General features: G+C 43.7%; 1 protein-coding gene across 8 annotated transcripts in view; it reads left to right on the top strand.

Moving 5' to 3' along the window:
- The window catches only part of ZBTB21 (zinc finger and BTB domain containing 21), a 42,999-nt gene that overhangs the window by 10,854 nt on the left and 4,518 nt on the right, over positions 1-27,627 (top strand). For 7 of the 8 annotated variants that reach the window (XM_060150970.1, XM_060150974.1, XM_060150971.1 and 4 more), the window contains one exon: positions 746-8,058. The exons of the other annotated variant lie outside the window; for it this stretch is intronic. In XM_060150970.1, coding sequence (XP_060006953.1) covers positions 758-3,925 — 3,168 coding nt within the window. In that variant the 5' untranslated portion in view covers positions 746-757 and the 3' untranslated portion in view covers positions 3,926-8,058. Of the gene's footprint in view, positions 1-745; positions 8,059-27,627 lie in introns of those variants that run through there. 8 annotated transcript variants of the gene reach the window in all.

Genomic DNA, 27,627 nt, shown 5'->3' with positions numbered 1-27,627 from the left:
AAATTCTTACCTATTTTTTAAATTTTTTTTTTTTTTTGCGGTACGTGGGCCTCTCACTGCTGTGGCCTCTCCCGTTGCAGAGCACAGCCTCCGGACGCGCAGGCTCAGCGGCCATGGCTCACGGGCCCAGCCGCTCCATGGCATGTGGGATCTTCCCGGACCGGGGCACGAACCCGTGTCCCTGCATCGGCAGGCGGACTCTCAACCACTGTGCCACCAGGGAAGGCCTCTTACCTATTTTTGAGACCTCTACTTTACAGCCTATTGTTAATTCACATTGTGTTTAATCATATTCAGTAATAAAACTGCTTTCCTTTCAGAATTACGGACTTTATGGGGTTCAGTACTTCATACTTACTCTCTGAGCCAATGAAGAATAGAATTAAGCCTCAAACGGATGTGGGCCGTAAATATGGATAATAAACCTTGTTTTCAAATATTGCTTCTCTACGTACCTGCCAGGTTCTAGCTGCCTTTTTGCTGGTATGGAAATGCCTGTTACAGACCTTAGTGCTTAAAATCCTTCAGTTTTAATGACTGATGACCTACCTAAGCCATGAGGCTTGTTTCTGTATATTTTCCTTGTTACTTAAGTAAGATTATTCATCCAGAAACCTCGTGTTGGGCCACAGTCTGCTAGGCACTGGCACCTGTGAGAAGACAGCTGGCGTTCCCGGCCCTCGAGCAGCCCTCGTCTGGGGAGCTTCCGCCACCCTGCTCACGCGACTGCACGTTTGTCTTTCAGGTGAGCCCGAGCATGGAGGGGCTGCTGCACTACATCAACCCAGCCCACGCCATCTCTCTCCTGAGCGCCCTCAACGAGGAGCGCCTCAGAGGGCAGCTGTGCGACGTGCTCCTGATCGTGGGGGACCAGAAGTTCCGCGCGCATAAGAACGTCCTGGCCGCCAGCAGCGAGTACTTCCAGAGCTTGTTCACGAGTCAGGAGAACGGGTCACAGACTGTGTTCCAGCTGGACTTTTGTGAGCCAGATGCTTTCGACAACGTGCTGAACTACATCTATTCTTCGTCTTTATTTGTGGAGAAAGGCAGCCTTGCTGCTGTGCAGGAGCTAGGCTACAGCCTGGGCATCTCCTTTCTGACCAACATCGCTTCTAAGACGCCCCAGGCCCCCTTTCCAACGTGTCCCAACAGAAAGAAGCCCTTCACGGAAGACGATGAGAACAGTTCTCAGAAGAGAAGCGTCATCGTTTGTCAAAGTAGAAACGAGGCCCAGGGGAAAACCGTGAGTCAGAATCCAGCCGACCTCAGCCACCCTCCTCGGCCCTCCCCCGGCATCGCCGTCCAGGCCAATGCCAGTAAGGCCCCCGGTCCCAAGCCCACGGAGCCAGCGCACCACGTGGCAGCAGCTGAGAGGAGTCGGCCGAAAGATGGCCCCGCGGGCCTCGCGAGGCCCCCCGAGCTCGCCGGGCCATCGGAGGAGCCGAGCCGAGGCGGCCTGGCCAAGCGGGGCGCGGCGCCGCCTCCGAAGCCCCCGCAGGACCGGGGGGCCGCGGACGAGAGGCCGGGCGCCAGCACTCCGCTCCCCCGAGGCGTGGCCGTGGAGCTGGCACTGCGGAGCCCGCGGCCGCCCGTGCTGTCTCTGCGCGGCGCCCCGGAGACGCCCTTCCTGCTGAAGGAGGCGGGCCGGGGCGGCGGGCCGGGCGAGGACAGGAACCTGCTCTACTACTCCAGGCTGGGGCTGGTGATCCCGGCCGGGGGGCCGGTGCCCGGGGGCCAGGGCGTGGACAGGAGCGGCCCGCTCGTCAAGAGCCTCCTCCGCCGCTCGCTGTCAATGGACAGCCAGGTCCCCGTCTTCGCGCCCGCCGCCGACCTGCAGCCCCCGCAGGGCTCCTGCTCGGGCTCGGGCGACGCGGCGGGGAGCTCGCTCGGCGCCTTCTCTCAGGGGCCACCCTCCAGGGACGCGAGCGAGGCGGCGGCCCCCGACGCCCGGGCCCCGGCCCCGCAGCCGCACCGCCTCCGGTCCTTCAGCGCGTCTCAGCCGGCGGAGCGGCCGGGGGCAGCCCCCGGGCCCGAGGTGCGGGTCAAGGCCGAGCCGCGCAGTCCCCTGGAGCCCGGCGACATCATCCGTGTCACAGTGGGGGACGCTGCGGCCACCACGAGGGACCTGGTCCCGCAGGCGGACGACGACCGGCAAGACGCAAGCCGACTCCCGGCCAAGAGGCGGTTCCAGGCGGACAGGAGGCTGCCGGCCAAGCAGCCGAAGGCCGAGGGCCGGGGCTCGCCGGGCGCGGGAGACCCCCGTGCGGAGCGCTCGAGCCCGCCTCTTCTCGAGGCCGACTTCCCGGGTTCTGACTTGAGCAAGGACGAATTCGGCGAGCTGGAGGGTGCGAGACCAAACAAAAAATTTAAATGCAAACACTGCCTTAAGATCTTTAGATCCACGGCCGGCCTTCACCGGCACGTGAACATGTACCACAACCCCGAGAAGCCCTACGCCTGCGACATCTGTCACAAGCGCTTTCACACCAACTTCAAAGTGTGGACGCACTGCCAGACGCAGCACGGCATCGTGAAGAACCCGTCCCCGGCCGCCAGCTCGCACGCCGTTTTGGACGAGAAATTCCAGAGGAAGCTGATCGACATCGTGAGGGAGCGGGAGATTAAGAAGGCCCTGATCCTGAAGCTGCGGCGCGGCCGGCCCGGCTTCCAGGGCCCCGGCGGCTCCCCCGTGCAAGCCATCAAGAGGAGCCTGCGGTCCCGGGCCAAGGGCGCGTACGTGTGCACGGCCTGCGGGAAGGCCTACCGCTTCCTCTCCCAGCTCAAGCAGCACGTGAAGATGCACCCGGGAGAGAAGGCCCTCGGGGCCGGCAGGGCCAGCAGGCCCAGGGAGCGCGCGGCGCCCGGGGGCCCGGCGGGCGGCGGCTCAGAGCTCTACCTGTGCCGCCTCTGTAACGCCAAGCTCTCTTCTCTTCTAGAGCAGGGGAGCCACGAGCGCCTGTGCCGCACGGCCACCGTGTGCCCCTACTGCAGCCTCAGGTTCTTCTCGCCCGAGCTCAAGCGCGAACACGAGGGCAAGTGCGAGTACCGCAAGCTGACCTGCCTGGAGTGCATGCGCACCTTCAAGTCGGCCTTCAGCATCTGGCGGCACCAGGTGGAGGTGCACAACCAGAACAGCATGGCCCCGGCCGCAGGCGCCTCCCCGCCCCGGCCCGACCTCAACGGTGAGGCCAGCGGCCCGACCCGGCCACAGGCCCTGCCCGAACCCGGCCGGGCCGACGCCGCCGCCGCCGCCGCCGCCGCCACCACCGCCGCCGCCGAAGACGACCCCGCGGGCGGCCGCGGCCCCGAGCCCGTGAACTTCGACCCGGAAGACGCGCCCTGCCTCCCCGAAGACCTCAGCCTCTCCAGGCCGCTGAAGGTCCAGGTCAAAGAGGAGCCGGCGGAGGGGGCCGAGGAGGAGGCGCCCGAGCCCGGCGCGGCCCCCAAGGACCTGTGGCCGTGCGAGAAGTGCGGCAAGACCTTCCCGGCGCCCAAGCAGCTGGAGCGGCACCAGGAGCTGCTGTGCTCCGTGAAGCCCTTCATCTGCCACGTCTGCAACAAGGCTTTCCGCACCAACTTCCGGCTCTGGAGTCACTTCCAGTCCCACATGGCTCAGGCCGCCGAGGACCCGGCGCACAGGGAGCCCGAGGTGGGCCCGGGCCCCACTGGCTCCCCATCGCCGCCCCCTCTGCCCCCGCCGCTGCCCAAGATCCAGCCCCTGGAGCCCGACAGCCCCACGGGCTTGCCCGAGAACCCGGCTCCCAGCGCCGACAAGCTCTTCGCGGCTCGGGAGTCAGACACGCTGTTCTACCACGCGCCACCCCTCTCGGCGATCACGTTTAAAAGACAGTTTATGTGCAAGCTCTGCCATCGGACATTCAAGACGGCGTTCAGTCTCTGGAGCCACGAGCAAACCCACAGCTGAAAGGCCGCCCGCCTCGCTCCTGGGAGACCGGAGCCCCTCGCCGGATTTCAGCCTGTGCCGTGAGCTGTGTCAGAAGGGACAAAACATCTTTCCGAAAGGAGTAATAAAGGTTGCGGACTGTCATGCTTGAATATAAGTTTGAGGGAAACTGATGTTAATCAGCAATGTCCTTACTCAACCTAGAAAACTCCAAAACACCTTGTGCTTCTGGACCTACGGTCACAGGATGGCTTGACTTCGTTACTGTTGAAATTTGTTTTTGGTCGTGTGCATGGTTCCTCATTCCATGGTATCAGTATAATCTTTTACTTGAGGTGGTTTGGGTTTTTTTTGTTTTTACTGATTTGCAATTAGTGAAACACTGTTCAAGTATTTCTTCTTTTGATTCTCTTAAGACGCCTAAGTTCTGGTTAAATCTCAGCCGTGTTTGTAAGTCCAAAACGTATCGGATCGAAGTGGAGTAGTTTGCAGTATTAAGATCTTAGAATACTTCAGCAATAAAAAATGATAAACCTCAACTTTAATAAGTTATCCTGACACTTGATAAAAATAAATATTTGGTATTTTGTGGTCATTGAGAACTTTTTTTTGTATGAAAATTGTGAGATATAAATCAGCAATAGTAACACTTAGATTTTTATAAAATAACAAAAACTTGCTCTTGGGTCATTTCATATAATTAGTGATGGAAGACTTGGGAAATGAAAACATTAAGATTTCTGGAAGCCCTCCACGTCGGTTTCCAAAGCTTCGGTAGTGGCGGGCATGGTAATCAAGCGTGCTCCGTCACGGCTCTGAATTCAGACCAGCATCGAGGGGCTGTGCGTGTTTGCTTTCCTCTGGTTTGCGCTGTCACAAATGGAAACTCTCAGTGTATTGGGGACAGAGAACAAAGATAGCATATGGCACAAATTTTGAATTTAACATTAGTGTAACAAGGTCAGGACATATATTTACATAGATCCCAAGCCTCCGGAGTGAGTACAGCTGCTCTAAATCCCAAATTACCGTTTACTCTCAGACACTTGAAGCAGAGGGAGAAGCCACACTGCAGTCTCCACATGCTTTTCAAGAACAATATATACAATAATCAGCTTTCCTGCCTCTCTGTCTTGTGATTTCTGGTAGAATTTTTTGGAGTTGATGGTGGTAAGATGTCCACAGTGAGACCATTATGCTTTAAGTCACTGCTTAATATTCCATAAATATGTATTAAAGTACTATCAAGGGTCCAAAATTAGTGTTTGCTACTTATTTTGGCCCATAGGGCTTGGGCTTCTTTTCTTTTTTATTGTTTTGTGTAAATTGTAATTCAAAGCCTTTCGGTGGGTGTAATCCAAAGTTCAGTGGGGTGTTTCAAAAGGAAAAGTTTATTTCATTGGCAGGGGTGGGGAAGTGAGCTATATAAAAGTGGAAATATTGTTGAAACCCCTAAGTTCTTTCAACGTAACGATGGATTAAGCCTCCAGGTTTATTAATTTTTTTGCAAGCTGTTCTTTCAGATAAGAAAGTCAACTACTGTGACTAAGGAGTAATCTGCTGAGTGCCTAAATTGGTGCTCTAGCAGCAGAGAAGTCTACTCACCAGTCTCGTAACCCGCATTCCATACCGACGGTAGGAAGGGGATTCTTATTTTTTATTGAAACACAAGCATTTTTATAAAATTTTAACTGACTTTGTACATTGTAGAAATTACATATGAAAGTTTGCCTTTTATTCTTTCATTTGGAAACTATCAAAAGTCCCCAGCTATGGTTACTTCCTATTTTTGTTCTTAAATTTGATGGAGAAAGTAAAGTCAAATCAAGTTGCAGTTATTGATTATTGCCATCTTTGTGTTGTCTTGAAGAAATCTATGCATTTTAAAGACAAAACGAAAACGTGATTTTATGTGATGGATTACTGTTCTTTGAATTCACTGCCTGTATAATGTGGTATTTCTTACTCTGAACGTCCTGGTAGCTATCACTTCAAAACAAGCCGGTTTCCTTCAGAGTGATCGTTACTTATGGCTGTGGAAGGATGGGTTAGTAATTCCATGATACATGGGATCCTGGCGTTGTAAATTCAGGATCCCAGGACTTGAACCTTTATGCTACATTTTTGAAGATTTTTTAACAACGTTAATGAATAAAAAATATTTTTGATCTAAATATAGGCTCTGCATATCTGTTAGATTTTAAAAATTGCCAGTGTTTGGTCTTGTTCACATTTTTGTCTAGGCAAGGAGCATAAGATTTCAAAGAAAATTTTGAACCAAAAACATTTGTAATGCAGTTCTGGTTTTTCTATTACTTTTTATACTGTACCTTAAAAGCATCAGGCTGAAAGAGTTTATTTTGGTGGTCAAAAAATAGGCTTCCACTCATTTAACTATTTTAAATGTTAAGATGTAAAATAATGAAAGACACATAAATTGCTTTATTCAGTAAAGTTTTGTTTAAGAATGTTTATCTCAGCCAGTAGGCAAATACTTGGTATAAGACAAGTTGGCCTTTTCTTGCTGAAACACGTTAGCTAGTAAAGATATTCTTGAAGATGTTTTTTTCTGATTGTAATTAATTTTTGAGAATGTAAAAAGCTCTTTATTCCTTGTAAGTATTCAGGATGCCTGCTTTTTTATGCAATTGTGGAAAGAATGTCAGATGTTTTAATATATTCTTTGTTAATCGGAAAACTTGCTATTGAATCGTTTTCTTCATTTGGGGGAGGGAGGAACACCACGGAAAGTGTGTTTTTATCCAAGTAAGCAATGGAGGTAACAAATCGTGTGCATTTTTTACAGGTAAAATATCTAAAGAGTAATAGAATATTCACCTTTAAAACTGGTTGTGGTTAGTATGCGTTTATAATTTTGTCAAAATATACAGCTGACAGTTCGACAGTGATGTTGTCTGCATTCGTAGGGAGGTGGATGTGGCTCCTGGTTTTCTGTTTGGGAACAGATCATCATGGCCTTCTCTTTAAAAATATGCCCCAGCACTTAATCTCCGTGATAGTCTGATCCACACACAGCACCGATTGGTGCTAAGAGTAGAAACTGAGACAAGAATAAAATGTGCCCTTTGGTGGAGAAAAGAGGTGTAATCAGGCCAGCCGGACGGTCGGATGAGGGAGGGACAGGAATGGACTGATCCAAGTCGGCCTTTGTTCCCTCAAACTGTGTGTGTGTGTGTGTGTGTGTGTAGGGATGTGTGTGTGTGTAGGGATGTGTGTGTGTGTAGGGATGTGTGTGTGTACAGCCAAAATCTGGAACTTTAGGAAGTAAAGTTATTTTCATTTTCTTACTGCAAAAATAATGTCATTCATAACAGGTTTCTTTATAAATTGCACTAATTAATATTGGAATGTTACGAGTCGGTTTATCAATTTCTGATGTGTCTGATTTTTTTTGCAATAATTTTGAAAAGCATTATTGATTTAAATAATGCTAGCACATATTCTTTAATAAGTTCTTTAACACTGGCTTTTTTTTTTAAGTTTTACAAGTAGGTTTTTCTCTTGTGGCTTTAGCACTTTAAGGAGCTTGACGTTTGCATAGTTTTTGGTGTGCCCACTCAGCGCTTCCCGGCTGTGTGCACTAGGGTGCCCCGTTGCCACGTGACTGGGGAGAAAACTCACTGTCCGTGTTTAGATTCTGGAAGAGAAAAAATGAGTCAATGTCAGGTTTTTAAAAAATTCCATTTAGAGACAGTCGTTTGGGAACCAAAGTATTTTACTGTAAATCTTTAAAACAGTTGAATTCAGTGCTCTTTAGTCATTTATTAGTGCTGTCCAGATTTTCCACAAAGTTATACTTGGTTAATACTAATTCTCAAAAGGTGATAATTTCTTATCGACATTAATCCAAGGCAGTTTCAAAATTTTCATTGAATGAATGCTTATTGCTAAAAGAAAAACAGATGTGGCTGCTTTATAACTGTGTGTATTTTGTTGTCATACGCCTCAGCAGAGAAATCATTGTTCAATTTTATTTAGGAATAAGCGTTTTTGGACTGAAAACTCATAGTAAAATAGGACTTGTACCTAATGTTAAGCCATTGCTTATTTGTATCCAATTATCTGTTTACTTTGCTTAAATCTTGACTAAGGTTGATTGGAGTCAATAAATTTGTACTGTATTTTGTTTTGAATCATGGTCTCATTGGGATGTTTTGGACTTTAATTATATAATGAATAGAGTTTAAATTTATGAAAATTTAATTTATGAGATAAAGCCCTCCTCTTTGGGTAGTATGAATAGCCCCTTGAATCGTGAGAGATTTAATTCCCCTACCGCTCCAGGTGGCTTGTAGAATGAAATTTGCACTGAAGCTTAAATTACTTGGACACCACAAATACATGATAATTAAAACCCCATCAGGGACTTCCCTGGTGGTCCAGTGGTTAAGACTCCGCACTTCCCCTGCAGGGGGCGAGGCGTGGGTTCGATCCCTGGTGGGGAAACTAAGATCCCACATGCCATGTGGCGAGGCCAAATAAAGAAAAAAAACCATAAGTGGCAATCTTTATCCACCTTTTTTTTTTTTTTTTTTACTGTTCAGATGAGTAGTTTTTAAGCTGATTGTGGGGTAAATGCATGAAAGGAATGTGTTTAGCACCCCGCGTTGACATTTCAGCATAGCAATCGATAAACTAGTTTTGTTTCATGTTTTAAGGGTTTCCACGCAGCAGCATCTTTTATCATTCTAATCTAGCTCTTCCAAAACACCAAGACGTGTTCGCTCCTTTGCTATTAGCTTTCCCTGCAAGTGAAGAGCTGGGGTGACCAAAGCCGAGTCCGTCCATCTGGGCTTGCCCTCGCCTCTTCCCGTGGTTTTGTTTTCCCCGCCTGATATCCCAAACTAGCCTCTCCTGGGAGCCTCTGGTTAAAAGTTTCTTGAACACACTGCACCAGGAATAAGTGGTTTAATCTTTATTTTAATCTGCTTTAGCCCTGCTATTCAATTTGCCACCAAATTTTGTTTTGTTTAAAAAACTTAGGTTTGCCTTTTGTTCTTAGTAATCACGGCTTTTTGAGGTTGGGGTTGTGGCACTCCTGTTGCATCCTCGGTCTTAGGCACACACCCAAGACAGCAAACGCTTGTGGTGACAAAACCATGTCTCCAACATGGAATACTTCCCCAGCCAGAGGCCAGATCTTGGCTCTGTGAACGGTGGAAGTTGAGTGGCAGGTATTCCTCCTACACGGCATTTGTCTGGGGAAAATATTCCCCATGTTGTCACAGAAGCACTTTAAAAATAAAGCCTGGTGTAGCCCTGCTGTAGCGTGAACTTGGCTATCGTGATCGGCCATCAGCCCCTACCCACTGCATTAGGGTGCCTGGGTCCGTTTGTTGACCTCACAGTAATGCAAACCTGCTTTTCAGCCAGCTGTATGTCTTAGGTCCCACTTACTGCGGTTGGCATCATTTCTTCCAGAAAATACTTCCTTCCCCTATCCACCCACTCTTCACTCCAGCCCAAAGTACTCGTCCTCCTAAGTGTTCCCATAAGACCCTGACATGGTCCTGCCATTCCCCTTGCCACCTCCGTCTAACCATGTATGGTTTATGCCACGAGGCTGGGAGGGGCCCGAGGGCAGGGGCTGTTATTATCCATCCTCATCTCCAGGGCCAGGCAAGGGAAGGGATCTATTAAGTATTTGATACATAAATGCAGCAACAAAATCTTGTCTGAGATGAAAGACAACCAGACTGATGATTTTCAGCTAATATTAGGAGACTTCCTGAATACTTCTGCATATATTTCCCAGAATATTTTGATTCAGCTACTTAATAAGAGACCCAGAGTGTATTTTAATTTTTCCGTGGTTCTCAGTAAGCCCAAGGAGGAATGGAAATGTTCAATTAGCAGGTCTTAGGTTAACGAGCCCCTTGAACTGTGCAGACGCATCACCCTTGTGCTGCTCTCGCAGTTCTGGGTGTGTGGCCCATCACGGCTAAAGTGCCCGTTAGGTCACGCCGGTGTGGCCAGTTGCCTGGTAAGTTCATCAGTAAACCTAGGAGTAGCAGTAGCTAATCGATAGCTCTTCCTGGTGATGTAGGAATAACTGATGCAGGTGCTCTCACTGCATGTGAAGCAGGCACACGTGTGTCTGAGAGTTTGTAAAATAGCAACAGGCTCGTTTTCCTCCCATATTATTTTTATTTATTTATTTTGCGGTACGCGGGCCTCGCACTGCTGTGGCCTCTCCCGCTGCGGAGCACAGGCTCCGGACGCGCAGGCTCAGCGGCCATGGCTCACGGACCCAGCCGCTCCGCGGCACGTGGGATCTTCCCGGACCGGGGCACGAACCCGTGTCCCCTGCATCGGCAGGCGGACTCTCGACCACTGCGCCGCCAGGGAAGCCCTCCCATATTATTTTTGACTTTCCCTTCCTGTCCCCTGCTCCCCCGCCCCCTTCTCAGATACCCCAGTCCTCTCTGGTCTCCCTCACTCTGGAATATTCCTCAGTCTGTCTTTGACTTTTATGGCCTTGATCATTTTGAAGATTGTGGACCAGTCATCCTGTAGATTCCCTCAACTGGAGTTTGTCTGGTGTTTTCTCATGATGAGGCCATGTCATGCATTTTTGTACCGGAATGTCACAGAGGCCGTGTTCTTTCCATGTCAGCCTATGGGTGGCGTGCGACGCCTGTTTGTCCTGTTACTGGTGGTGTTAATTTTAATCATTCGACTGAGATCTTTTCTACCAGGTTTCTTCATTATGTTTTTCCCCTTTGTTGTTAATATTTTGCAGGGAGACGTTCTGAGACTGTGTAACATCCCATTATTCATCTCAGTTTCACCCACTAACTTTAGCCATCTGTTGATGTTTCTGTGTCTTGCCTGAATTATTTTTACAATTGTTTCCAAAGGGAGATTTTCTCAAACCTTCATTCTTTCTTCATTTATCTGTGGGCTTTCTACTGCAAGACATTAATTTGTTCATTTACTTGTTTATGTCTTGTGGATTCATGGATTCCTGTTCTATTCAATGGGTTATAATTAGTTGCCGCCATTTTTGTTTTCATTTTCATGCTCAGATTATCCTAGATTTAGCCAGTGGGAGCGTTACACTGGCTTCTCTGACCTTTGGCATGCCCCCTTCATTCCTTGAGTATCTTCTCACTTCCTGACACATCAAGGTGTTCCAGACCCATCTCATTCCTTCTCTGCCGGAGCCTGGGGAGTCTGATTCCTTTCAGTGGAGAATGGTGTTTGAAGACCAGGATCTGGGCGTTAAGCATGCTGATTCTAACTAACGTGTGGAGGCTCCCAGGCCCTTCTGCGGACGGGCTTAAAGGGGAGAAACACACACACATCTGAATTTATCTGGGAATCCTGTAGACCTATTGACATATTCAGAAATCTATGAGTTCACATCCATAGCTTCAATTCCAGTCCAACACCACACGATGTATTCTTTGGCTGCCTCTCCAGGTTTGTATCTCTCCTCTGTGACGGTGAGAAACTCAGCTCCCATTACCTCAGTTTCCCTGCCATGTAGCCAATCTCCAGCTCCCCTTGGGCCTGCTTTCCACACTCAGGCTGACTGCCGTCCACGTGGGGATCTACCTTATGGCTTTTAACAGAGGAGAGAAGGATGGAGGGAAGGAAAGGAGGAAGGAAGGAAGGGAGGAAGGAAGGAGGGAGGGAGGGAGGGAGGACTATAATTGTTTCTTTTTCCTTTCAGTTCTATCAGTTTTTATATCATGTAGTTTAACACTATGATATTAGGTGCATAAATGTACAAGGTTGATTAATTGACCCCTTTAACATTTTTAAAATGACCTTCTTTATCTACTGTGAAACCTCCTTTATTTGTATTAATATAACTACTCCAGCTTTCTTTTGACTAATTTGAGCGTGGTATTTTTTTTTCCGTCCTTCTACTTGTAACCTATTTGTGTCATTATATTTAAAGCATATTTCCTGTAGGCATGTATTTGGGTACTGATTTTTTAAATCCAATCTGACATCTGCTGTCTTTTAATCAGGGTATTTAGATCATTTATATTTAAGGTGATTACTGATCTGGTTGCATTTAAATCGACCATCTTATTATTCATTTTCTAATTATTTCACCTATTCTGTGTTCCCTGTTTTCTTTTTTTGGATTAACTGAGTTTTTATGATTTCGTTAATGATTTTTTAATTACCTTACCTTATGGGTGATATAAGAATTGACAGTATATGCTTCTCAGTCTTTGTGCTTGGTTGTCATACATTTCATGTCTGTGTATGTCGTTAGTCCCACAATATATTGTCATTATTTTGCTTTAAATAGTCAATTAAATTTTTAAAGGAATTTAATTAATAAGAAACAAAGTCTTTATATTTGCCCATATAAGTTTCCATGCCTTGAGCCCTTCATTTCACCTGCAGATCCAAGTTTCCATATGGTATCATTGTCCTTCTGCCTGAAGGACATTAACATTAATATTTCTTGTAGAAAAGGTCTACTGGTACTAAATTATTTCAGCTTGTCTAGAAAAATCTTTATTTTGTCAATTTTGTTTATTTTTTATTGAAATATATTTGATTTACAATATTGTGTTTCTTTCAGGTGTACAGCAAAGTGATTCTGTTATACATATATATGTATATATTCTTTTTTTAAAATTCTTTTCCATTATAGGTTGTATTTTGCCAATTTTGAAAGATTGTTTTGCTGGGTATAGAATTCTAGAATGGATAGGGTTTTTTTTCCCATTTTAAAGATATTGCTTTGCTGTTTCTACCTTGAATTATTTCCAGTGAGAAATCTGCTTTCCTTATCTTTGTTCTCATATACATAATATACCAGTTTTGCTTTTAAGTTTTTCTCTTTGTTACCAAATTTTTTTGTGTGTGAGAAGAGTGGCATTGTTTTACATTAAGTTCTTTTTACATAAATTTACATCACATTTTTTTTATTCAAACAGAAAGTCACAAAAATTATAATCATCCTCATCAGCTCACTCAGTCCCATGTAATTAATTTTTTTTCATCTTGATCGTTTGTTAGCAATTTTATGAATGCATCAGTTTTCCATTACAGTTCTGAAAAGGCTTATTCATTCAGTTCAGCAGTATAGTCAGTTACTAGAAACCTGTACTTGTCAGAGTCTTTTCCATGAATTCCTTGAAGATGAAACCCTTTTATAGAAACATTTTTGCAAAAGCATCAGAGTACACCCAGAACTGTCTGTAAATGACAAAAGACTTAAAAATGACCACGGTTAAAGATTTGAAGAAAGTTCATAATAATGCAATTGACAAGGAAATTTAGTTATTTCTGAGATATACATTTTAAAGTAATAACTAGAATTATGACTTATAACGTTATACCAGAACACATAAGATTTTTAGGAATTTCATGTAATGTCTGAAACATTTATATTAACATATTTCCATACAAATACTCCAAAGAAAGTTTAGTATAAGTTTTTCTAGTGTTTTTTCTAATTTTTGAATTTTATTTTATTTTTTTATACAGCATGTTCTTATTAGTCATCAATTTTATGTATAAAACACATCATCATACATATCAGTGTATACATGTTAATCCCAATCACCAATTCAGCACACCACCATCCCCACCCCACCCCCCGCGGCTTTCCCCCCTTGGTGTCCATACGTTTGTTCTCATCTGTGTCTCAACTTCTGCCCTGCGAACCGGTTCATCTGTACCATTTTTCTAAGTTCCACATATATGCGTTAATATACGATATTTGTTTTTCACTTTCTGACTTACTTCACTCTGTATGACAGTCTCTAGATCCATCCAAGTCTCAACAAATGACTCAATTTCTTTCCTTTGTATGGCTGAGTAATATTCCATTCTATATATGTACAACATCTTCTTTATCCATTCGTCTGTCGATGGGCATTTAGGTTGCTTCCACGACCTGGCTATTGTAAAGAGTGCTGCAATGAACATTGGGGTGCATGTGTCTTTTTGAATTATGGTTTTCTCTGGGTATATACCCAGTAGTGGGATTGCTGGATCATATGGTAATTCTATTTTTAGTTTTTTAAGGAACCTCCATACTGTTCTCCGTAGTGGCTGTATCAGTTTACATTCCCACCAACACTGCAACAGGGTTCCCTTTTCTCCACACCCTCTCCAGCATTTGTTGTTTGTAGATATTCTGATGATGCCCATTCTAAGTGATGTGAGGTGATAACTCACTGTAGTTTTGATTTGCATTTCTCTAATAATTAGTGATGTTGAACATCCTTTCATGTGCTTCTTGGCCATCTGTATGTCTTCTTTGGAGAAATGTCTATTTAGGTCTTCTGCCCATTTTTGCATTGGGTTGTTTCTTTCTTTAATATTGAGCTGCATGAGCTGTTTATATATTTTGGAGATTAATCCTTTGTCCGTTGATTCGTTTGCAAATATTTTCTCCCATTCTGAGGGTTGTCTTTTCGTCTTGTTTACAGTTTCCTTTGCTGTGCAAAAGCTTTGTAGTTTCATTAGGTCCCATTTGTTTATTTTTTGTTTTTATTTCCATTTCTCTAGGAGGTGGGTCAAAAAGGATCTTGCTGTGATTTATGTCATAGAGTGTTCTGCCTATGTTTTCCTCTAAGAGTTTGATAGTTTCTGGTCTTACATTTAGGTCTTTAATCCATTTTGAGCTTATTTTTGTGTATGGTGTTAGGGAGTGTTCTAATCTCATACTTTTACATGTACCTGTCCAGTTTTCCCAGCACCACTTATTGAAGAGGCTGTCCTTTCTCCACTGTACATTCCTGCCTCCTTTATCAAAGATAAGGTGACCATATGTGCGTGGGTTTATCCCTGGGCTTTCTATCCTGTTCCATTGATCTATATTTCTATTTTTGTGCCAGTACCATACTGTCTTGATTACTGTAGCTTTGTAGTATAGTCTGAAGTCAGGGAGCCTGATTCCTCTAGCTCCGTTTTTCATTCTCAAGATTGCTTTGGCTATTCGGGGTCTTTTGTGTTTCCATACAAATTGTGAAATTCTTTGTTCTAGTTCTGTGAAAAATGCCAGTGGTAGTTTGCTAGGGATTGCACTGAATCTGTAGATTGCTTTGGGTAGTAGAGTCATTTTCACAATGTTGATTCTTCCATTCCGATAATATGGTATATCTCTCCATCTATTTGTATCATCTTTAATTTCTTTCATCAGTGTCTTATAATTTTCTGCATACAGGTCTTTTGTCTCCTTAGGTAGGTTTATTCCTAGATGTTTTATTCTTTTTGTTGCAATGGTAAATGGGAGTGCTTTCTTGATTTCACTTTCAGATTTTTCATCATTAGTGTATAGGAATGCAAGAGATTTCTGTGCATTAATTTTGTATCCTGCTACTTTACCAAATTCATTCATTAGCTCTAATAGTTTTCTGGTAGCATCTTTAGGATTCTCTATGTATAGTATCATGTCATCTGCAAACAGTGACAGCTTTACTTCTTCTTTTCCAATTTGGATTCCTTTTATTTCCTTTTCTTCTCTGATTGCTGTGGCTAAAACTTCCAAAACTATGTTGAATAAGAGTGGTGAGAGTGGGCAACCTTGTCTTTTTCCTGATCTTAGTGGAAATGCTTTCAGTTTTTCACCATTGAGGACGATGTTGGCTGTGGGTTTGTCATATATGGCCTTTATTATGTTGAGGAAAGTTCCCTCTATGCCTACTTTCTGCAGGGTTTTTATCATAAATGGGTGTTGAATTTTGTTGAAAGCTTTCTCTGCATCTATTGAGATGATCATATGGTTTTTCTCCTTCAATTTGTTACTATGGTGTATCACGTTGATTGATTTGCGTATATTGAAGAGTCCTTGCATTCCTGGAATAAACCCCACTTGATCATGGTGTATGATCCTTTTAATGTGCTGTTGGGTTCTGTTTGCTAGTATTTTGTTGGGGATTTTTGCATCTATGTTCATCAGTGATATTGGCCTGTAGTTTTCTTTCTTTGTGACATCCTTGTCTGGTTTTGGTGTCAGGGTGATGGTGGCCTCGTAGAATGAGTTTGGGAGTGTTCCTCCCTCTGCTATATTTTGGAAGAGTTTGAGAAGGATAGGTGTTAGCTCTTCTCTAAATGTTTGATAGAATTTGCCTGTGAAGCCATCTGGTTCTGGGCTTTTGTTTGTTGGAAGATTTTTAATCACAGTTTCGATTTCAGTGCTTGTGATTGGTCTGTTAATATTTTCTGTTTCTTCCTGATTCAGTCTTGGCACGGTGTGCATTTCTAAGAATTTGTCCATTTCTTCCAGGTTGTCCATTTTATTGGCATAGAGTTGCTTGTAGTAATCTCTCATGATCTTTTATATTTCTGCAGTGTCAGTTGCTACTTCTCCTTTTTCGTTTCTAATTCTATTGGTCTGAGTCTTCTCCCTTTTTTTCTTGATGAGTCTGGCTAATGGTTTATCAATTTTGTTTATCTTCTCAAAGAACCAGCTTTTAGTTTTATTGATCTTTGCTATTGTTTCCTTCATCTCTTTTTCATTTATTTCTGATCTGATCTTTATGATTTCTTCCCTTCTGCTAACTTTGGAGGTTTTTTGTTCTTCTTTCTCTAATTGCTTTAGGTGCAAGGTTAGGTTGTTTATTCGAGATGTTTCCTGTTTCTTAAGGTAGGACTGTATTGCTATAAACTTCCCTCTTAGAACTGCTTTTGCTGCATCCCATAGGTTTTGGGTCGTCGTGTCGTCATTGTCATTTGTTTCTAGGTATTCTTTGATTTCCTCTTTGATTTCTTCAGTGATCACTTCGTTATTAAGTAGTGTATTGTTTAGCCTCCATGTGTTTTTATTTTTACAGATCTTTTCCTGTAATTGGTATCTAGTCTCATAGCGTTGTGGTCGGAAAAGATACTTGATACAATTTCAATTTTCTTAAATTTACCAAGCCTTGATTTGTGACCCAAGATATGATCTATCCTGGAGAATGTTCCATGAACACTTGAGAAAAATGTGTATTCTGTTGTTTTTGGATGGAATGTCCTATAAATATCAATTAAGTCCTTCTTGTTTAATATATCATTTAAAGCTTGTGTTTCCTTATTTATTTTCATTTTGGATGATCTGTCCATGGGTGAAAGCGGGTGTTAAAGTCCCCTACTATGAATGTGTTACTGTTGATTTCCCCTTTTATGGCTGTTAGTATTTGCCTTATGTGTTGAGGTGCTCCTATGTTGGGTACGTAAATATTTACAATTGTTTTATCTTCTTTTTAGATCGATCCCTTGATCATTATGTAGTGTCCTTCTTTGTCTCCTCTAATAGTCTTTATTTTAAAGTCTATTTTGTCTGATATGAGAATTGCTACTCCAGCTTTCTTTTGGTTTCCATTTGCATGGAATATCTTTTTCCATCCCCTTACTTTCTGTCTGTATGTGTCTCTAGGTCTGAAGTGGTTCTCTTGTAGACAGCATATATACGGGTCTTGTTTTTGTATCCATTCAGCCAGTCTATGTCTTTTGGTGGGAGCATTTAATCCATTTACATTTAAGGTAATTATCAATATTTATGTTCCTATTCCCATTTTCTCAATTGTTTTGGGTTTGTTATTGTAGGTCTTTTCCTTCTCTTGTGTTTCTTGCCTAAAGAAGTTCCTTTAGCATTTGTTGTAAAGCTGGTTTTGTGGTGCTGAACTCTCTCAGCTTTTGCTTGTCTGTAAAGGTTTTAATTTCTCCATCAAATCTGAATGAGATCCTTGATGGGTAGCGTAATCTTGGTTGTAGGTTTCTCTCCTTCATCACTTTAAATATGTCCTGCCAGTCCCTTCTGGCTTGCAGAGTTTCTGCTGAATGATCAGCTGTTAACCTTATGGGGACTCCCTTGTGTGTTATTTTTCCCTTGCTGCTTTTAATATGTTTTCTTTGTATTTAATTTTTGACACTTTGACTATTATGTGTCTTGGCGTGTTTCTCCTTGGATTTATCCTGTATGGTACTCCCTGTGCTTCCTGGACTTGATTAACCATTTCCTTCCCCATAGTAGGGAAGTTTTCAACTATAATCTCTTCAAATATTTTCTCAGTCCCTTTCTTTTTCTCTTCTTCTTCTGGTACCCCTATAATCTGAATGTTGGTGTGTTTAATGTTGTCCCAGAGGTCTCTGAGACTGTCCTCAGTTATTTTCATTCTTTTTTCTTTATTCTGCTCTGTAGTAGTTATTTACACTATTTTATCTTCCAGGTCACTTATCCGTTCTTCTGCCTCAGTTATTCTGCTATTGATCCCATCTAGAGTATTTTTCATTTCATTTATTGTGTTGTTCATCATTGCTTGTTTCATCTTTAGTTCTTCTTGGTCCTTTTTAAATGTTTCTTGCATTTTCTCTATTGTATTTCCAAGATTTTGGATCATCTTTACTATCATTACTCTGAATTCTTTTTCAGGTAGGCTGCCTATTTCCTCTTCATTTGTTAGGTCTGGTGGGTTTTTATCTTGCTCCTTCATGTGCTGTGTGTTTTTCTGTCTTCTCATTTTGCTTATCTTACTGTGTTTGGGGTCTCCTTTTTGCAGGCTGCATGTTCGTAGTTCCCGTTGTTTTTGGTGTCTGTCCGCAGTGGCTAAAGGTGGTTCAGTGGGTTGTGTAGGCTTCCTGGTCAAGGGGACTAGTGCCTGTGTTCTGGTGGATGAGGCTGGATCTTGTCTTTCTGGTGGGCAGGTCCATGTCTGGTGGTGTGTTTTGGGGTGTCTGTGGACTTACTATGATTTTAGGCAGCCTCTCTGCTAATGGGTGGGGTTGTGTTCCTGTCTTACTAGTTCTTTGGCATAGGGTGTCCAGCACTGTAGCTTGCTGGTTGTTGAGTGAAGCTGGGTGCTGGTGTTGAGATGGAGATCTCTGGGAGATTTTCGCCATTTGATATTATGTGCAGCTGGGAGGTCTCTTGTGGACCAGCGTCCTGAAGTTGGCTCCCCCACCTCAGAGGCACAGCACTGACTCCTGGCTGCAGCACCAAGAGTCTTTCATCCACACAGCTCAGAATAAAAGGGAGAAAAAGAAGGAAGGAAGGGAGGGAGGGAGGGAGGGAGGAAGGAAGGAAGGAAGGAAGGAAGGAAGGAGATAAAAATAAAATAAAATTATTAAAATAAAAAATAATTATTAAGAAAAAAAATTTTTTTAAAGAAAAAAAACAAAAATGGACGGATAGAACCCTAGGACAAATGCTGGAAGCAAAGCTATACAGACAAAATCTCACACAGAAGCATACACATACACACTCACAAAAATTGGAAAAGGGGGAAAAATAATAAATCTTGCTCTCAAAGTCCACCTCCGCAGTTTGGGATGATTCATTGTCTATTCATGTATTCCACAGATGCAGGTACATCAAGTTGATTGTGGAGCTTTAATCCACTGCTCCTGAGGCTGCTGGGAGAGATTTCCCTTTCTCTTCATTGTTCTCACAGCTCCCAGGGGCTCAGCTTTGGATTTGGCCCCGCCTCTGCAGGTAGGTCGCCGGAGGGCGTCTGTTCTTCGCTCAGACAGGATGGGGTTAAAGGAGCCGCTGATTCGGGGGCTCTGGCGCACTGAGGCCGGAAGGAGGGAGGGGCACGGAGTGTGGGGTGAGCCTGCGGCGGCAGAGGCCGCCGTAACGTTGCACCAGCCTGAGGCGCACCGTGCGTTCTCCGGAGGAGTTGTCCCTGGATCCCGGGACCCTGGCGGTGGCGGGCTGCACAGGCTCCCGGAAGGGAGGTGTGGATGGTGACCTGTGCTCGCACACAGGCTTCTTGGGGGCGGCAGCAGCAGCCTTAGCAACTCATGCCCGTCTCTGGGGTCCGCGCTTTTAGCCGCGGCTCGCACCCGTCTCTGGAGCTCCTTTAATCAGCGCTCTTAATCCCCTCTCCTCGTGCACCAGGAAACAAAGAGGGAAAAAAAAGTCTCTTGCCTCTTCGGCAGGTCCAGATTTTTCCCGGACTGCATCCCGGCCAGCCGTGGCGCACTAGCCCCCTACAGGCTGTGCTCACGCCGCCAACCCCAGTCCTCTCCCTGCGCTCCGACCAAAGCCCGTGCCTCAACTCCAGGCCCCGCCCGCCCCGGCGGGTGAGCAGACAAGCCTCTCGGCCTGGTGCGTGCCGGTCGGCCTGGTGCGTGCCGGTCGGCACCGATCCTCTGTGCGGGAATCTCCCCGCTTTGCTCTCCGCACCCCTGTGGCTGCGCTCTCCTCCGCAGCTCCGAAGCTTCCCCCCTTCGCCACCCGCGGTTTCCGCCCACGAAGGGGCGCCTAGTGTGTGGAAACCTTTCCTCCTTCATGGCTCCCTCCCACTGGTGAAGGTCCCGTCCCTATTCTTTTGTCTCTGTTTTTTCTTTTGCCCTACCCAGGTACGTGGGGGGTTTCTTGCCTTTTGGGAGGTCTGAGGTCTTCTGCCAGCATTCAGTAGGTGTTCTGTAGGAGTTGTTCCACGTGTAGATGTATTTCTGGTGTATCTGTGGGGAGGAAGGTGATCTCCGCGTCTTACTCTTCTGCCATCTTCCCCCTCTCTGTCCTATCCAACTCTTAAGAAAACAAAGAGAAGACTAATTTCATTCTTTTACATGTAGCTGTCCAGTTTTCCCAGCACCACTTATTGAAGAGACTGTCTTTTCTCCATTATATATCCTTGCCTCCTTTACCATAGATTAGTTGACCATAGGTGTGTGGGTTTATCTCTGGGCTTTCTATCCTGCTCCATGGATCTATGTGTCTGTTTTTGTGCCAGTACCATACTGTCTTGATTACTGTCGCTTTGTAGTATAGTCTGAAGTCAGGGAGTCTGATTCCTCCACCTCTGTGTTTTTCCTTCAAGACCACTTTGGATATTCGGGGTCTTTTGTGTCTCCATACAAATTTTAAGATTTTTTGCTCTAGTTCTGTAAAAAATGCCATTGGTAATTTGATATGGATTGCATTGAATCTGTAGATTGCTTTGGGTAGTATAGTCATTTTCACAATATTCATTCTTCCAATCCAAGAACATGGTATCTGTTGGTACATCTATAATTTCTTTCATCAGTGTCTTATAATTTTCTGCATACAGGTCTTTTGTCACCCCAGGTAGGTTTATTCCTAGGTATTTTATTCTTTTTTTGCAGTGGTAAATGGGAGTGTTTCCTTAATTCCTCTTTTAAGATTTTTCATCATTAACATATAGGAATGCAAGAGATCCTATACGTATAGCGTATAGGAATGCAAGTGGTGAGAGTGGACATCCTTGTCTTGTTCCTGATCTTAGAGGAAATGCTTTCAGTTTTTCACCATTGATAATGATGTTTGCTGTGGGTTTGTTGTATATGGCCTTTATTATGTTGAGGTAGGCTCCCTCTGTACCCACTTTCTGGAGACTTTTTATCATAAATGGGTGTTGAATTTTGTCAAAAGCTTTTTCTGCATCTATTGAGATGATCACATGGTTTTTATTCTTCAGTTTGTTAATATGGTGTATTGCATGGATTTGCATATATTGAAGAATCCTTGCATCCCTGGGATAAATCCCACTTGATCATGGTGTATGATCCTTTTAATGTGTTGTTGGATTCTGTTTGCTAGTATTTTGTTGAGGATTTTTGCATCTATATTCATCAGTGATACTTGTCTGTAATTTTCTTTTTTTGTGACATCCTTGTCTGGTTTTGGTATCAGGGTGATGGTGGCCTTGTAGAATGAGTTTGGGAGTGTTCCTTCCTCTGCAATTTTTTGGAACAGTTTGAGAAGGATGGGTGTTAACTCTTCTCTAAATGTTTGATAGAATTCAAAAGCCACCTGGTCCTGGACTTCTGTTTGTTGGAAGATTTTTAATCACAGTTTCAATTTCATTACTTGTGAATGGTCTGTTCATATTTTCTATTTCTTCCTGGTTCAGTCTTGGAAGGTTATACCTTTCTAATAATTTGTCCTTTTCTTCCAGGTTGTCCATTTTGTTGGCAGAGTTGCTTGTAGTAGTCTCTTAGGAGGCTTTGTATTTCTGCAGTGTCCGTTCTAACTTCTCCTTTTTCATTTCTAATTCTATTGATTTGAGTCTTCTGCCTTTTTTTCTTGGTGAGTCTGGCTAATGGTTGATCATTTTTGTTTATCTTCTCAAAGAACCAGCTTTTGGTTTTGTTGATCTTTGCTATTGTTTTCTTTGTTTCTATTTCATTTATTTCTGCTCTGATCTTTATGATTTCATTCCTTCTGCTAACTTTGGGTTTTGTTTGTTCTTGTTTCTCTGGTTCCTTTAGGTGTAAGGTTAGATTGTTTATTTGAGATTTTTCTTGTTTCTTGAGGTAGGCTTGTATAGCTATAAAATTCCCTCTTAGAACTGCTTTTGTTGCATCAAATAGGTTTTGGATCGTCATGTTTTCATTGTCATTTGCGTCTAGGTATTTTTTGATTTCCTCTTTGATTTCTTCAGTGATCTCTTGGTTATTTAGTAACGTTTTGTTTAGCTTCCATGTGTTTGTGAGGTTTTTTCCGGTTTCTTTTTCCCTGTAATTCATTTCTAATCTCATAGTGTTGTGGTCAGAAAAGATGCTTGATATGATTTCAATTTTCTTAAATTTACGGAGGCTTGATTTGTGACTGAAGATGCGATCTATCCTGGAGAATGTTCCATGTGCACTTGAGAAGAAAGTGTAATCTGCTGTTTTTGGATGGAATGTCATATAGATATCAATTAAATCTATTTGGTCTATTGTGTCATTTAAAGCATGTGTTTCCTTAGTAATTTTATGTTTGGCTGATCTGTCCATTGGTGTCAGTGAGGTGTTAAAGTCCCCCATTATTATTGTGTTACTGTCGATTTCCTCTTTTATAGCTGTTAGCAGTTGCCTTTTGTATTGAGGTGCTCCTCTGTTGGGTGCATATATATTTATAATTGTTATATCTTCTTCTTGGATTCATCCCTTGATCATTATGTAGTGTCCTTCCTTGTCTCTTGTAACATTCTTTATTTTAAAGTCTATTTTATCTGATATGAGTATTGCTACTCCAGCTTTCTTTTGATTTCCATTTGCATGGAATATCTTTTTCCATCCCTTCACTTTCAGTCTGTATGTGTCCCTAGGTCTGAAGTGGGTCTCTTGTAGACAGCATATATATGGGTCTTGTTTTTGTATCCGTTCAGCAAGCCTGTGTCTTTTGGAGCATTTAATCCATTCGTGTTTAAGGTAATTATTGATATGTATGTTCCTATGACCATTTTCTTAATTGTTTTGGGTTTGTTTTTGTAGGTCCTTTTCTTCTCTTGTGTTTCCCACTTAGAGAAGTTCCTTTAGCATTTGTTGTAGAGCTGGTTTGGTGGTGCTGAATTCTCTTAGCTTTTGCTTGTCTGTAAAGCTTTTGATTTCTCCATCGAATCTGAATGAGATCCTTGTCGGGTAGAGTAATCTTGGTTGTAGTTTCTTCCCTTTCATCACTTTAAGTATATCATACCACTCCCTTCTGCCTTGTAGTGTTTTTGCTGAGAAATCAGCTGTTAACCTTATGGGAGTTCCCTTGTATGTTATTTGTCATTTTTCCCTTGTTGCCTTCAATAATTTTTCTTTGTCTTTAATTTTTGCCAATTTGATTACTATGTGTCTCGGCATGTTTCTCCTTGGGTTTATCCTGTATGGGACTCGCGGCGCTTCCTGGACTTGGGTGGCTATTTCCTTTCCCAGGTTAGGGAAGTTTTCGACTATAATGTCTTCAAATATTTTCTCTGGTCCTTTCTCTCTCTCTTCTCCTACTGGGATCCCTATAATGCAAATGTTGTTGCATTTAATGCTGTCCCAGAGGTCTCTTAGACTGTCTTCGTTTCTTTGCATTCTTTTTTCTTTATTCTGTTCCACAGCAGTGAATTCCACCATTCTGTCTTCCAGGTCACTTATCCATTCTTCTGCCTCAGTTATTCTGCTATTGATTCCTTCTAGTGTAGTTTTCATTTCAGTTATTGTATTGTTCATCTCTGTTTGTTTGTTCTTTAATTCTTCTAGGTCTTTGTTAAACATTTCTTGCATCTTCTCGATCTTTGCCTCCATTCTTTTTCCAAGGTCCTGGATCATCTTCACTATCATTATTCTGAATTCTTTTTCTGGAAGGTTGCCTATCTTCACTTCATTTAGTTGTTTTTCTGGGGTTTTATCTTGTTCCTTCATCTGGTACATAGCCCTCTGCCTTTTCATCTTGTCTGTGTTTCTGTGAATGTGGTTTTTGTTCCACAGGCTGCAGGATTGTAGTTCTTCTTGCTTCTGCTGTCTGCCCTCTGGTGGATGAGGCTATCTAAGAGGCTTGTGTAAGTTTCCTGATGGGAGGGACTGGTGGTGGGTAGAGCTGGCTGTTGCTATGGTGGGCAGAGCTCAGTAAAACTTTAATCTGCTTGACTGTTGATGGGTGGGGCTGTGTTCCCTCCCCAGTTGGTTGTTTGGCCTGAGGCAACCCAACACTGGAGCCTACCTGGGCTCTTTGGTGGGGCTAATGACAGACTCTGGGAGGGCTCACGCCAAGGAGTACTTCCCAGAACTTCTGCTACCAGTGTCCTTGTCCCCACAGTGAGCCACAGCCACCCCCCGCCTCTGCAGGAGACCCTCCAACACTAGCAGGTAGGTCTGGTTTAGTCTCCCCTGGGGTCACTGCTCCTTCCCCTGGGTCCCGATGCACACACTACTTTGTGTGTGCCCTCCAAGAGTGGAGTCTCTGTTTCCCCCAGTCCTGTCGAAGTCCTGCAATCAATTCCCACTAGGCTTCAAAGTCTGATTCTCCAGGAATTCCTCCTCCCGTTGCTGGCCCCCCCAGGTTCGCAAGCCTGACGTGGGACTCAGAATCTTCACTCCAGTGGGTGGACTTCTGTGGTATAAGTGTTCGCCAGTCTGTGAGTCAGCCACCCAGCAGTTATGGGTTTTGATTTTACTGTGATTGCGCCCCTCCTACCGTCTCATTGTGGCTTCTCCTTTGTCTTTGGATGTGGGGTATCTTTTTCAGTGAGTTCCAGTGTCCTCCTGTCGATGATTGTCCAGCAGCTAGTTGTGATTCTGGTGTTCTCACAAGAGGGAGTGAGAGCACGTCCTTCTACTCCACCATCTCGGTTCCTCTTCTCTTTGTTACCAATTTTATGCAATCTGATTATGACACACCATGGTGTACTTTTATCGTGTGTGTGTGTGTGTGTGTGTGTGTGTGTGTGTGTGTGTGTGTGTGTGTGTATGCCCATGCACACTTGGGCTTGTTTAATTTCTTAGGTGTTTGAGTTTATAGTTCTTATCAGATTTGGAAAATTTTCAGCCGTTATTTCTTTAAATATTTTTTCCTTTCCTGCCCTCTCTCCTCTCTCCTTCCACAGCTCCAATTACACATTTATTAGACCACTTGAAATTGTTCCAGAGTTCACTGTTGCTTTATTAAAATTTTCCTTTTTGTTCTTTCTGTTTCATTTTGGATGGTTTCTATTGCTGTGCTTCTAGTTTACTAATCTTTTTTTTCTGCAGTGTCTAATCTGCCATTAACCATCTGGTGTAGTTTTCATCTCTAGAAATTTGATTTGGATCTTATCTTGTACGTCTCTACTTAACATTTTCAATCTTTCCTCCAGCTTCTTGAACATATGGAATACAGTTATAACAACTTTTTAATGTCCTTGTGTACTAATTCTATCATCTGTTCCATTTCTGGTTTGGTTTCAATTTACTTCTTTTTCTTCTCATTCTGGGTAACAGTTTTCTGCCTCTTGGCATATCTGGTAATTTTTTGTTGGATGGAAGACATTGTGAATTTTACCTTGTTGGGTGCTGGGTATTTTTGTATTCCTATAAATATGCTAGAACTTTGTTTGGGGGACACAATTAGCTTACTTGGAAACAGCTCTATCCATTTAGGTTTTGTTTTTAAACCATGTTAAGTGGGATCCAAGTGGCATTTAATCTAGGGCTAATTTTGCTCCACTGCTGAGGCAGATACACCCCTTCTAGCCAATGTCCCATGAATTATTTAAAGCAGCATGAGTTCTGGGATTGTCCCCTCTAATATGTTTGGGTGGCTCTTTTCTGGCGTCAGAAGTTTCCTCACGTGTGTTGATCTGTATGCACTGAAGAGTCAAGTGGCCTCTCTGGGCAGCCTTCTCCTCTCTGGTCATCTCCCCTTGAACCCCAGCCACCATGTCTTCCCTGGACTCATGGCCCCAGCTCCTGAGTCAGAGAGATGCTGCTTTGCCTCATGTTTTTCTCATCCCTCAGTGGTCACTGTTCTTCGTTGCCTGATGATCAATGTTTGGAAAATCGTTCTTTCATATGTTTTGTCTGGAATTCAGTTGTTTCATACAGGATGGTAAATGCAGTCCTGTTACTCCATCTTGGTCAGAAGGGGAACTGAGACTAGTTATTTTATTATTAATAGCTTAGCTAACATGTCCTAAAGTGTCTAGCACTGTGTGTCTGAGAAATTCTTCCAAATTCTAAGCAGCTCATAAATGAAATTTTCTCCAACTGGACCGAAAAATCACATATACATCTCAGTAAATCCAAACTAAACTTGTCCCCTCCTCAGCTGACCTTTCAGTCAGGTCTCAAAAAGCCTATGTTCACCTCAACACCAACTATCGCAAAAGAAATGATGGCGGAGGGGTTGTCAGGGTGGAAACAGACAGACCTCTCTCTTGTGATCAGTATGTGCCTGGTCGCACTTTTATACAATTTGCCACAGTAAGATAGTTTACGAGGTGGCCTGCACAAGTGAGGGGCCCTGGAGCCAAGCTTCATTAGCCACACAGTAAATCTGCCTCTGTTTTGTTCATTTATAGTGAAAAACCTAGGTCACAACCCATTATGTGAATTTCCTAACCTGGTAATGGGTCACAACCCACAGTTAGACGCTTTGTCCTGCCCAGGTCAGCAGATAACTGGGTGGCAAGGTGTCCTCTATAGGAGGAGGCCAGGGGACCTGGAACTTGCTGGCTGAGGGAAGAGCCGTCCCTTTTAATCCTCAGTGTTTTTGGTGGCAGAGGTGATAAGTAATTAAAATGGCAAGCACGCCAGACCTATTCTTCTCCCTCATGTGATAAACACATCCGGATGACACCTTAATTTGTTCCCCTCGAAACAGAAATTTGGCGTGTAAGGAAGCAGAGATTTGGTTCTAATGGTCTCAGTGATGAAAAGTAGGTGTTCACAGGCATTCAAGTTGGGTCTCCAAGTTTAGTTCAAAGAGCTTATCAAGAAACCATTTCTGGGACCTCCCTGGCGGTCCAGTGGTTAAATCACACGCTTCCACTGCAGGGGGCGCAGGTTCGATCCCTGGTCGGGGAATGGAGAACTAAGATCCCACATGCCACGTGGTGTGCCCACCCCCCTCAAAAAAAGAACCTGTTTCTGTTCACAAAATCAAAGACCAAAGATGGATTACTGAATAGTTTGTAACATTTGATGTTATTTTTGTCTGTTTTTTAGCAACGTAAAAGAACTTAAAGTACAAAATAGCCTTGAATAGCCCTCTCATTTAAAATAAAATCATTTTCATCAAGCGCTGTTGGGTCTCTAAGAAGAGTTGAGCTCTGTTTCTAGCCACCTACACACCCATAGAATGTTAGAAACACCCAGGGAACTTCTCCTGATTTGTTGCACTGAATAGTTGGAAATGGCTGTAGCTAGCCACTAAGGAAATGTTTACACAATTCACGAGCTGAAGCTCTTTCCCTGCAAACTTACTTTGATTGGTCCAAAGAGTTACAGTTGAAAGAGTTACCAGAGCTCTGGAACAGTCTTACAATGTATACAACTTGGAAATTTTTTTTTGAAATAACCATATTTCCAGTGTCAATACTAGGAATATA

The sequence above is a fragment of the Lagenorhynchus albirostris genome, chromosome 5 (assembly GCF_949774975.1).
Source record: "Lagenorhynchus albirostris chromosome 5, mLagAlb1.1, whole genome shotgun sequence".
Classification (NCBI taxonomy): Eukaryota; Metazoa; Chordata; class Mammalia; order Artiodactyla; family Delphinidae; genus Lagenorhynchus; species Lagenorhynchus albirostris.
This window is presented reverse-complemented; position numbering and strand designations above follow the sequence as displayed.